The sequence below is a fragment of the Lepisosteus oculatus genome, chromosome 18 (genome assembly GCF_040954835.1).
Source record: "Lepisosteus oculatus isolate fLepOcu1 chromosome 18, fLepOcu1.hap2, whole genome shotgun sequence".
Classification (NCBI taxonomy): Eukaryota; Metazoa; Chordata; class Actinopteri; order Semionotiformes; family Lepisosteidae; genus Lepisosteus; species Lepisosteus oculatus.
In genome coordinates this window covers 9,876,391-9,889,651 of record NC_090713.1, presented here as the reverse complement: position 1 = coordinate 9,889,651, position 13,261 = coordinate 9,876,391, and the positions used below count along the sequence as shown (strand labels likewise).

At 39.7% G+C, this 13,261-nt stretch overlaps 1 long non-coding RNA gene and 1 gene segment (V, D, J or C); both read right to left on the bottom strand.

Moving 5' to 3' along the window:
* Positions 1–12,350, bottom strand: part of LOC138223976 (Ig lambda-3 chain C region-like) — a 46,339-nt gene extending 33,989 nt beyond the window's left edge. The window contains 1 exon segment of the C gene segment in view: positions 12,280–12,350. Within this exon segment, the coding sequence occupies positions 12,280–12,328 (49 nt within the window).
* LOC138223984 (uncharacterized) lies at positions 3,482–6,204 on the bottom strand. 3 transcript variants are annotated; one of them, XR_011182375.1, is made up of 4 exons: positions 6,115–6,204; positions 5,505–5,917; positions 4,993–5,202; positions 3,482–4,461 (listed from the first exon to the last, which is right to left on the bottom strand). It is a non-coding gene; the product is annotated as an uncharacterized lncRNA (long non-coding RNA). The 3 variants fall into 3 exon arrangements; XR_011182376.1 differs by having other exon boundaries at positions 4,993–5,173; XR_011182374.1 differs by having other exon boundaries at positions 4,993–5,917.
* Positions 12,351–13,261: the final 911 nt, after the last annotated feature.

Here is a 13,261-nt window from a genome sequence, read left to right as displayed (position 1 = left end):
CACAGAACAGGTGTCACTGATGGAGTCTGAGTCACAGTAACCTGGCCACTGGAACCTGAAATAAAATAACATAAAATAAATATATTACAAATAAAATAATTTTACAAAGTTAATATGTCTGAGAGGGCTAGAAAATAATTGTTTTTTTGTCTTTCAAAACCTCCTCACTTTGTGCATTGAGGAACTAATTCAACAACTCCTTCAGCCCTTACACTGATGTTTGGAGGTAGCAGTGGGATGGCCAGCCACAAAGCAGTGCATCCTGGGAAGAAGAGGACAGGCCTGCGGTCTCAAGCAAAGGTATCTGAAAGCAGATGAGCCATAGGACACAGTATCCTCATCAGAGGAAGGTGATGATGATGAGAGAAAACAATATGAGGAATTGGGAGCATGGCCAAGACACACAGGACACAACCTCAGGCGGAGATGACGGCTCTACTCCGGGACTTCCTATCTGGGCAACAAAGAAGAGAAGAGGGGTTTTTGCAAGAATTGTGTGGGCTTAAAACCTCCCTTCAGGAAGTCCTGCCCACAGCTGCATTGTGCCTCAAGCTCTGGAAGCAACATCAGGAAACATGACATCCACAGGGAGTCCGAGACTGACACTTCCCACACCGGCACATGACAGCGTACCCCAGCACCGTCAGCGGTTTCACAGGATAATGGACCCGAGAACTCAACACCTGTGCCAGACACACACGCTCAAGCCCACGTATTGATGACCTCCTTGAGAAGATAGGGTCTGCCAGCTTCATTAGGACCTTGGACCCTTGGAGGAAGCACCTAGACCTTACATGGCATTCAGAACACCACTAGGCTTATACCATTTTACTGTGATGCCATTTGGATTGCATGGTTCTCCTGCAACGTTCCAAAGGCTAATGAACCGAGTCCTTGTGGGTTGTGAGGTGTACAGTGCTGCATACCTAGATTATGTGGTCATTTTCAGCAACACCTGGGAGCAGCACCTTCAACATCTCTGTCAGGTCCTGGGGAAGACACATTGTGCCGGATTAATACTCAATAGCTGAAAATGTGAGTGGGCCATAGGAAAGGCCCGGTACTTGGGCTACCAACTGGGTAAAGGTGAGGTTCGTCCTCTAGTGGACAAGGTGGAGGCCTTTTAGAACAGTCCTTGACCCCAAACCAAAAATCAAGTGAGATCTTTCCTGGGTTTGGTTGGGTGGTATAGACATTTCATTCCTCAATTAGCCTCCATTGCCGTACCGTTGACTAACCTCACTACCAAAGCAGCCAAAAATCCAGTTGTGTGGACAAATGAGTGTGAGAAGGCATTCAAAACCCTCAAGGATCTTGTCTCTGCCCCAGTACTTTGGAGTCCAGATTTCCATAAGAGGCTTCTGGTCCAAGGGGATGTCTCTGCAGTGGGCCCCAGAGCGGTGGTTTCTCAAGGGAAGGCAGGGGAGGAACAACCCATTTTGTATTTGAGCTGTAAACTTCAGCCCCAAGAGACTAGGTACTCCACCATCAGCTCTCTGTCATCAGCCACAGGCACTGGTTTACAGAGTACAGATTGTTATATATACTGTATTGTATGTGAACCTACTTAACTGCTGGCTAGTTGTGAGGGTACACAATCTTAGCTTGGCTAGCAGCTTCATATTTCATACAAACACAAACACACTTACATTTTACTCCTCAACCAGTATTCCACAAAGAAATCAGTCATACACGAGTGTTACTTTCTGTTTATTTATTTGTACAGTACTTATCTGTTGTTTAAAAAACGCTCTTGTCTGTCTGTCTTTTTTCTTGTTGTTATGCTGGGTGTCTAACTTCCAGGCACAGTGGCTTGGGATGTCCAAACCTGTACTCTCCTCACTGGCTGGCTTTGTATTGCTTGTGCTGAAGAGAGCATGCAGACATTTCTGCAATGGGAAGCACCATTGCAGTGAATATAATTCTAATAAATTATTATTATAATAAAGGAAATTTGTATTATTTTAACCTTATTGATACAAGAGTGTCATAAGCAAAAATTGTTTTGGGGCAAATTTTCATTTTGTGAAGTATGAATGTGAATAATTTTAAGAGACAATGGTATGTTCCATATTTAAGTGGCTCTTTAAGCTAAGAGGGGGAAGAGTTAATGGAGAGAGGATCCAAGTGTGGTGTGATTCCTTTTGATTAGAACTTTCTAAGCATAGCTTTGATGTGTTATCATTTTTTTGTTTTGTTTTGTCTTCAATTATTTCACACTGTATATTTGGTTTTGGGTGCACTGTCTACTAAACTTCCACTCTTGCACATAAGTGCTATTGCAGCTGGACCATCATAATTTATCCATTGAGGAACTAATTCAACAACCCTTCCCCTGACAATGTGCTATGTTAAGATGCATTAGTCTAATTGCTATTTACCGTGAGCACAGATGACAAGTGTCCAGATGAAGATGGTGATTAAAGTCATTGTTGCTGTGGGTTGTGTTGTCATGAAGGGCAGCTCTCAGTCATGCAGCATTAAACTCACAGAGCTATAAACATTCCCAGAGCACTGAGTGCTGTCAATTATTTTCCTTGATAGAGAAATACTTTTAGCCAAGGAGAGCTGTAAACACAGGGGTCTGTGAAGAAATGTGAACTGGAATCTGGTCCTGCATCATTGTGCACAGTTTACAAAAGTTTTACTGACATATTTTGCTCGCTGTTGTATTTAATGTTTAGTTCTGCCTTTAAAGCAATTTCAGATTAAGTAAATTAGTCAATCTTAGTAATAAGATGTTAATCATACTCTATCAGAAAACACAGTTCCACACCTGCCACCTGCATATATAACACATTGGCCACTGTGGCTGGACCAGATATGACCTTCTTAATCTTCTTGATAACAATAACTGACCCTGCTGACCAGAGTTTTGTTTCTAAAACATAATGAAGTTTTGTCTTACGGCTGCAAAATAATTAATAACAGTAGAGGGCACTGTTGCAAACCAGTAGAAGTCTCACTTTCAGCTTTTTTAAATACTTCGGTAGTGGAATCTATAAACAGGTAAAGCTCCATTCTTAAATTATTAACTGTTCTTCTTAGATTTGAAATAATCTCATGGAGTCAAAAACAGAATCAAATCACCCTGTGACAGATGTATTGGAAATACAATAGTTGCAGTAATGGTGCAATAGTTGCAGTAATGGTGTGGACTTTAAATAAGATTAAACTGTAAGAACACTGTTATTGAAGTTTTTGAATAATAATACAATTTAAAGTCACATTTATTTTTTTTAATTTGCAGCCCACAGTTTATATATAAGTATCATTCAAAATAAAAAGGTCATATTCCATTGCGAGACCATTGAACAACTTTTAGAATTTAAACAGTAATTTACAGTGTCACACATGGATTATAAAAATTATAAAAATACAATATACAATTTATTGATATATAATGAAAATATTTTTATCAAATGAAATAGAATATATTTTGTGAAACAATCTGATGTGATATGAAAGGCTGATTATTCATCTCGGGATTACTAGGAGTTAATAACTTCAGAGTTAAAATAAATCGACTACAAGCTTTATGGTCTAGTTCAGGTTTCATTAGTTTCATATTATTAAATCACATTCTCATATAAAAGTAAACTATGTATTTACTGTCGTGAGCTAAACGTCAAACATGTTTGGAATAATAATAACTCTTGAGAACTATAACGCGAATAAGGAAGTTTTATACTCAAAGATCCATTGGCCAAACGTCCTTTATAAATTAAACTTTCCTCTGAGAAGAGCTGGCTACAACTTGGTAGTTAATCACTCTATGCTGGAAGTGTACCTGGTGCAGAGAGAGACAAATAGGGTGTGAAAGCTTGCATTGGAATTAGCAGCTAGCATTGGCCCTCAAGCAGCTGTGCCATAGTAAACATACCTGAACTTTGGTCTTGAAATAACAATCTATGCATATTTTGTCTTCCTGGGTCCGCAAGGTAGATAGGGTGGAGAACTTGGTAAATTCTAGCAACAGCTTGGTTCTGAATATTCGCTATATTTTAGAATGTTGACAAAAAGAATCCAACTGTTTTATTTCATCATTCAGGCAAAAAAAAATCCCTATGTTGCAAAATTATTTGGATACTTTGGTCATATTCTGTACTTTACTGTCTCATTTTTTTGGGTCTTGTGTTTTTTGGAGAAAAGTTGCAGTCATGTAGTTGGAAAAGTCAAATTGCCAGTTCAGCTGGAGAGAGATGCAGAGCTAGTTAGTTAGCATTTGAAAAGGTGTCGGGTTCTTGCTTTTTTGATATTTCATGACAATCTGATGGTTGGCTGAGATGCTTTCAGGTATAGTTCTGGTATCCACCCTGTAGATCCCCATTGGTGAATCTTTTTTTAGGTGATGAATAGTGACCTTGGTAGCAGACTTGATGGAGTCCATCTGCACTATATATCATTACACTTTGATGCTGCTTTACTTTTCTGTAACCTCTTAGCCACATTCCTGTGCATCTGCATAGAGGACCAACGTATTAAAGACAAAACAATATTATTAGAAATCTTCAATAACTCTTAATTCTAGTTGAAATAATATACCTTGAAACTACAGTTGAATTAATAAAAGTACATTTGGAGATAGCAAAAAAATGATCTCCTTATTGTGATCAGTATAAATAACTGCAGTCTCTGTTGCTTGTTATGATTATATTTGAATATCAATACATCTTCATTAAAATCATCCAGGCCTTCAGTGTCTCCAGCCTACTGCTTCATCTGATTGTCACCTGAAGAGACAGTGTCCTGTGTATGGTACAGTCTCACGTCATTTACAAAATAATCCTTCTACTTTAACAGAAGCAAATGTCTTTTGTATATAAAAATGGAGTTTATTAGCATTACTTCTTTAATACATCATTTCAATTGCAAAGCCTTTGAAGTTTAAATGCTTAAATACATAATGTATATATATATTTAAAAAAGCTAAGTTAAAAATAATTAAAATCAATATGTTTAATGCTCAATATTTGAAAGTGATGTACAAACCAAGCTCTGTTTCCTCCCATTGCTCTGCAGTTGCTCTGATCCTGTTAATGAGACAGAGCAAGTCCTGTAGTCGAATGTCTTCCAATGTTACTCCCCAAAAGGGATTTGCTAGTAGGAGTGAGAACCACAGGCGCGAGCTTCACTTCATCCGAGAGTCCACCAGTGAATCTAGTGAGATGACCTTGAAGTAGGTCATAGAAAGGACTGACACTTGAGTGAAAGAGAAGAAATGATTTTTACAAGAATCAGTGTAGTAGATAATGCAATATGTGTCAGATGTATGAGATTCATACAGTACTTCATACCAGTAATATAGTATAGTGAGTAAACTTGTCAAGATCAGATATTAATATATTGTGGAAACAGTGATATAACCTATGTTTTAAGAGTTAAACTATGAGTTTATTTTGTATCAACTGCATCTCATAGTCATTTACATATTTCTAAAAATATATTTGACAACTAAGATGAATGTATTTAAAAAATTGTATATCAGTGTGTGGCATACCCACCCTGTTCAACTGCAGCAGCTCTGCAGCTGTTCAGAGTTTGTTCTTTGTGGCTCCTGTTGATGAGCCAGAGAAGCTCTTTTAGAGGTGAGGGAGGTTTTTGTACAGACATGTATCACTGTGTCACCCAGTCCAGTCCTGCCCACAGTAATAAGCTCCTGCATCTTCAGCCTGGACTCCAGTGATTTTCAGTGTGAAGACTGTGCCAGAGTAACTGCCACTGAATCGATCAGGAACACCAGACTGACGCCTTGTTGCACCATAAACCAGGAGCTGTGGAGCCTGACCAGGTTTCAGAAGGTACCAGTTGAGCTCATCGTTAATAGACTGACTGGCAGTACAGCTGATTGAGACAGAACTTCCTGGGAGAACAGACTGAGCTGGAGACTGAGTCAGAACAATCTGTCCACTGGAATCTGGAGGTGAAATGGTAACACATTAAATTATTAGTTTAAATTTCAATTTTGGCTTTTTAATTTACCTTTTGTGATAAAACATTTATGTTTTTATTCAATTTGTTATAAAGACTTAGTTTAATATCAAATAATAAGACTATTGAAGAACTGAATACTCTTTGTCAGAGTATTCAAGAAATAATTTATTTAATCCCCACCTTGAGCAAAGAGCTCCAGTGTCCCCAGCAGTAGAATCAGTGGCATCATTGTCTTGTGTGAGTCAGTGACTCTGAAAGGGCTGAACAGTGACTGATCCACACTGTGAGTCTTAAAGTGTTTGGAGGAGTGAGGAAGCACAGTTATGCAAAGCTCCTTCCTGTATACAAATCTTGTCACAGACAGAAAAGGCCTGAGCTGGAAAAACAAGTGTGACCTCATCGCGTTGGGTCACATGTACTATATTCTTTATATTGTGCTGCTTTCTAATCTTCATGTATTACTGGTCTCCTATGAATAGCACCAATGCCCAATGTTTACACTGTTACAAGGTTTTCAGTACTTAAAGTTCATATTTTTGAAATCCTAAAATGTTGTTTGAATTTTATGAGAATTAAGAAGTGCAATGTTGCGATTAGCACAGCCTTGTGGCCACTGTTGTCTCCTGCAAGCAAGCTGGGATTCTTAGTTTCTCTGCGGGTTGGAGGTGTTTGGGTCTCTTTTAAGAATTGCAGTGCTTCTATAGAGAGATCTAAGATGAGAAAGAGTATTTTTTTTTGTTTTTTGCTTCTAGTTAAGAAATGGGGAAGTTGCTCCATCTTATGGTCATTCTGAGTTGGAGTCTTTCCCTTGTGAAAATTAATTTCTGTACTTTGAATTGATCTAGATAGATAGATAAGACTTTATTGATCCAGAAGGGAAATTGATGTGTTACAGCAGTCCAGCCCAAGACAAGCAAAAACAGACATCAGAATAGACAAAAAATTATACAAAATAAATATAAATTAAATAAATAAAAATAAATACATAGGTGATTGCAAAATCATAATCACTGTAAAAACAATAGAATATGTGCAAAATGTGCATAGGTTTATACAGATTGATTGTCCAAAATGTATAATGGAGCAACATGCTGTCCATAGACGAGCAAACGAAGAGCTAAAAGTCCTAGTCTAGGGTAGCGTTATACACCCTGACAGTCGCTGGGAGGAAAGACCTGCGGAAACGTTCCCTTGAACACCGTAGCTGGAGCAGTCTGTTGCTAAAAGTGCTCTGCTTCCGAGTAACAGTAACAGTTCCATGAAGCGGATGAGAGGTGTTGCTCATGATGGCTGTTAGCATGAGAATTTTAAAATCTACACGGAATTTGACTGGAAACCAGTGCAAAGACTCCGGGATAGGAGTAATGTGATCATTTGCACTAGACCTGGTCAGGATTCTGGCTGCTGAGTTTTGGACATACTGCAGTTTGTTCAATATAGATTTAGATACCCTAGCGAGTAGAGCATTACAGTAGTCAATTTGAGAAAACACAAATGTGTTGATCAGCTTTTCAGCCACAGTTAATGATAGCATAGGACGTAGTCAAGCAATATTTCTGAGGTGCACATGAGGGTCGAATGTTAAGCCAGAATCAAATATAACCCCAAGGTTTTTCGATTTAGATTGAAGTTCAAGTAAAGAACCATCTACAGATAGAGTTACAGGACTGGCTTTACGAAGTTGATGGGGGGTGCCAATAAGCATGACTTCAGTCTTGTCGCAGTTAAGATGAAGGAAGTTTTGAGTCATCCAAATTTTTATGTCAGAGATGCAATTAGATAGAATAGAGACAGCCACATCAGTGTTAGGTTTGGTATGGATGTATATATGAGTATCGTCAGCGTAGAAATGAAAGCTGAGGACCTGTGATCTTAAAAGCTGACCAAGTGGAAACATGTAAATGCTGAAAAGCAAGGGGCCCAGTATTGAGCCCTGAGGAACACCAGACTTAACAAGACCAATTTCAGACTTGTACCCATTAAGAGAGACAAAATGACACCAATCAGTGAGGTAAGATTTGAACAATCTGAGAGCAGTGTCAGAAACTCCAAAATTCTCAAGATGAGAAAGTAGGATGTTATGGTCAACAGTGTCAAAAGCAGCACTGAGATCAAGAAGGATGAGTATAGAAAGAGAACCAGAATCAGAAACCTTTAGGAGATTGTTAGTCACTTTGACCTTTCTGTGCTGTGAAGTTGACGGAAGCCAAATTGGAGGGGTTCGAAATGGTTGTTTGTCATGAGGTGGTTATGTAACTGAAGTGTGACAGCAGGTTCTAGAATTTTTGCAAGAAAGGGTAAGTTGGAGATGGGGTGAAAGCCATGTTAGGCTTTTTTGGCGTGGGGGTAATGGCTGCAGTTTTGAGGACCATTGGTACAATGCCAGTGCTCATGGATTCATTTATAATATTGAGGACAATGGGACAGAGAGAAGAGAAACAGGACTGAAATAAAGTGGTGGGAATGGGATCTAAAATAGATGTGGTGGGTTTCATGCATGTAACTAGTTTATTGAGGGATGCTGAGTCAAGAAGAGAGAAGCTGGAGAGGAGGGAACCAGAGAAAATGGATGAGGAGGGAGGGGGTATGGAAATGATATGCGTAGTGGAGAGAATGTGATGCCGGATGTTGATGTTGATTATATCACTTTTATCTAAATGATAATAATAAGAATACACATTCGAAACACTGCAAAACATGACTTACAGACGTTTTCAACACTGCAAAAGATAACTTTTTTTTCAATACTGCAAAACATAACTTGTATACAGTTTTAAAAAGTACACATTTATTAGCTAATTACATGAATGTGTGTTTAAGCTTTTCCAACAAGTACTGTTCACTCGGGTGGGGATGAGTGTAATTGACACCTCAGTTTCAGCCATAGCATTCATAAAAGACTCACAGTCCTAAAGGTCCAACATACTTTGCTAGAGTTTACATTAATGTCTTAACCAAGTCAATCACACTGTATGGTTTCCAATCACAGGCTAGCTTTTATACACAGGTTCACCTTTCTCATTCCATCAAAGCCATAGATATTGTTTGAAAGCCATAGATGTGTAGGTTGGGGCACAAGAAGCAACAGTAAAGAGAATTCCTCACTGTCCAATCTCTCCAGCCTTTGCATTGGTCAGGCTGTATTTAGATATCCTCTAGAGCAGTGGTTCACAAAGTGCTATGGTCCACGGACCACTTACACCGAGTTACAGATGTGGTGGACCACCTATGCCTACATCCACTTCTTACCCTGTAAAAATGATCACCTATTATTGTACTAAAAATAACTAATATTGAATTAAATTTTATGAAAAGTACTAATATGGGCGGAGCGGTAGCTCTGTGGCTGAGGATCTGTGCATGTGGCTGGAAGGTTGCTGGTTTAAATCCTGCAGCTGGCAGAGGAATCCTACTCCGTTGGGCCCCTGAGCAAGGCCCTTAGCCCCACCTGCTATAACTGATGGCTGACACTGCGCTCTGAACCCAAGCTTCTCTCCGTGTCTTTGTGTCTCATGGAGAGCAAGCTGGGGTATATGAAAAGACAAATTCCTAATGCAAGAAATTGTATATGGCTAATAAAGTGATCTTATCTAATATTTTTACAAACAAAGCTGCATATTTTGCAAATGTTTTTATTACTTAAAAAGTTAATGTGAAGCTTGAACAAGAATGGAGCTGCTTTTGGTGAACAATCAGGGAAGTGATATCTGGAGACAAGCTGAACAACTTTAGTCTCATGTCCAGAAGCAGACGAAGACATCACATTAAGCACACCTTCTGCTTCCTGGCACATCACATTTATCAAGCTGTTGGAATTAGAATTTCAGCAATGCTGGTGTGATTCACAAAATACCTCACTCACATTTTCACTTCTATTCTGCATCTTACTCGCACTTGCGCTGTCACTGTCGTGGATATATTTACGTTTCAAAGTCCCAGATTTGAGCAAATGCTCCATAATAACCATTCTGCTTCGACTGCTTCTTTAAATTACACTTTGAACTTTCAAACTCAAAGTAAGATATTCGAAAGTAAGAACAAAACGGTACGGACAATAATTAGTGCAACGGTCGAACCACACTCACATATCAAAACTTAAACAGCCTAACCACGCAATCATGACAACTTGTGATGCGCGGGTTGACTCGGGTTCAAAAAAAGATTTTAGATCGCTTTGGGCAGGTGCGGGTTGATATATGACCAAAAGCAAAATATTAATTTGTATCTTAAATTAAGTGGGTTTAAGGTTTAAAATGGACGTTTTACCATATTTAAGCCTCATTTTGTTGTATCACAAGGCAAAGCGGGACAAAACGTAAGCAAACAGACAACAGTGTATTACAAAGAAAAAAACATAATGGCAACCTCGTAAGAGCAGATCAGGACGCAACTCCAGAACAGTGAGATAAAAATAAAGAAAAGAGAAGGAGAGAGGTGGGAGACGTTTGGCGAGCCAGTCAGCACAACAGAAGAAAAAAGCACAGGTTACGTTATCTGCATCAATTGTGAAGTACTTTACAAAAATCACAGTCACAAGACTAGGCTACGTTAGTCTGTTTAAAACAAGGAATCTGGATAAGCTGTTTCAATAAATGTTGATCAAATGAATGTTCGAATATTGTTCGGCGTAATTTCTCATGGAGCGGGTTCGGACCGCCTTCGGTCCGTACTTTAATCATTTTAAATCGGGTCGGGTGGGTGCGGGTAAAAAAAAGCTGACCCGTGCATCACTATTGACAATAGACTGCTGCATGGCAGCAAGGACATCACCGCCAAACTGACTGTCTCGTTGTCAGTGTGTGACATCATTTCATTCATGGTGTATAAAACTAAAACACTGAAGCGATAGGCGCTGATGGGGAGATTGAAGAGGCGAGGTGGTCTGCCATAACTCAAGCTTCATGAAAACACAAAGGCAACAGAAGGATACAGCCAAGGAGAATGAATGGAAACTTTGCCCTTTCGGCAGACCCTCAAGCCAGCCAAGCCAACTAGGCTGATGCTCGCCCCATTACTGACACACAGTCCCCTTAATGGCTGGTGAAACCCTGATACCTATAATCAACACACAAGTCCCTCCTCCCCCTTTTTACAGCTTGCAGTTCTTAACAGTGTTCCTAGGGGGAGCCCCTTCACAGCGAACACTACGATATTCTTTCCTCTGACTTAAACACCGTAGACTTGTTTTAAGAAAGATGATTAGGTCAGCCCGCAGACCACCAGCCAACACTCCCGGACCACTGGTGGTCCACGGACCCAACTTTGAGAACCACTGCTCTAGAGAACCCTTCTCTGTTTCCACTCTGTTCATTGTCTCAGTCTCAGCTCTCCTGACCAGTTTGTCTATATTTTGCCTGCAGAAAGAAACTCAGTACCTCAGTTCTGTCCTTAATATCTCCTTTGGTCTGCTGGTCCTCTCTCCTGTGGTCTGACAGAAGGGGCTTCCTATGTTCTGTCTGTCTGGTATAGAGGGGCTCTTAGCAGGAAGAAAGCAGCTCTTATTTGCACAGGTCAGGGTTTTTATGATTTTTTTCTGATGGCATTTATGTGTAAATTAACATTATTTGATTTGTAATTTTCAGTTTCACAGTTTACTAAGCTTAATATATAAATCCATCCTCAGATTCTTTCTGTTTGTTTATTACACAATGTTTCCAAACCCAGCTCTGTTCACTGTTGTAGCAGCTCTGCAGCTGTTCTCAGTCTCTGTCCTCTGTGGTTCCTGTTGATGAGCCAGGGCAGCTCTTGTACAGCTGAGGAAGGTTTTTGACATGTATCACTGTGTGAATGGAGTGCTGTCACTCTGCTGACAGTAATAATCTCCTGCATCTTCAGCCTGGACTCCAGTGATTGTCAGTGTAAAGGCTGTTCCAGACCCACTGCCAGTGAATCGATCAGGAACCCCAGACTGACGGGTTGTTGCGTAACGAACCAGGAGCTGTGGAGCCTGGCCAGGTTTCTGCAGGTACCAGTGCAAGAAGCTGGTACTACCACTGGTAACAGAGCTGCTGGCTGTATAGCTGATAGAGACAGAGCTTCCTGAGAGAACAGACTGAGCTGGAGACTGAGTCAGAACAATCTGCCCACTGGACTCTTCAGGTAAAATAGCCACAAATAATTAATTATTAATTATTAATACATACATTTTTAACATTTGTTCATATATTTTGCTTCAGAAAACACATTAACTACATTTCTGTTGAAGTTCTTTGAATTTTAGGTTTATTCTAAATTTATTCAAAGGTCTTTAAAACTTAAGTTAATATTGTGAAATGAATGCTAGCAACATAAAAATAATAGAATTAGAGAAGTATTTTATCCTCACCTTTAATCTGTAATCCTCACCTTGAGCAAAGAGCCCCAGTGTCCCCAGCAGTAGAATCAGTGGCATCATTGTCCTGTGTGTGTCAGTGACTCTGAAAGGGCTGAACAGTGACTGATCCACACTGTGAGTTTTAAAGTGATTGGAGCAGTGAGGTGGTACAGGTACATTTGCAAAGCTCCTTCCTGTATACAAATCCTGTCACAGACAGTTAGATGAGCTGTAAGGTGTGAAAACAGTTGGGACTTGAGTTTTGTGTCTATTAACATTTTACTCTGTTCTAACCGAGTAGAAGCTCAGTGTGTTTGTGATATAGTGAGAAGTGGTTTTGTGATAAAGCCACCATCTTGGCTCAAAAAGATGGCTCAACAATCCAATTGTTGTGGATTGAGCCAACACTGCCACCTGTTAATTGGGAAAACCTGCAGAATCCTGATCAAAACTCTTTAACCATAAGAGCTTTAGGCTATCTTGTACAGTTTTGCCTTTATTGAGCTCAATACAAACAGTAACGCAGAGTTTGGACAGCACCACAAGACAGATACTGCTAGCTTTTCCCCAGCACACCAATATGGTTTGTTTATCATTTTCATTATTACCCTGTTCTTTCAAGTTTATTACTTCTCCAATTCTAGCAGGAAATTACTTGCAGCTATTAATGCAAATCTTATTTTTCCTTACTTTGTGGTACATGCAATACATGGTTCGGTTAACTTATTGTAGTAACTACTCTTATTCTGTACCTCCTGCAATGTAATTAAGCAGTAATGCAGTAACACTGAATATGTGTCAAGAACGAGGCACAACTGGTCTGAATGAGTAATTGGCACACACGAGGGAAAGGAGCTGTTGGAATAGGATGTATGTGGAATTACCAACTCCTCTGGGCTGATTAAGAGGGTTGTAAGATCACTTGGGAGGATGTCACAGTCTCGTCCTTGCAGAGTTTAGAGACAACACTGATGACCTAAAGTCATGCAATTCCCTTAGAAACCCCTCATCTCG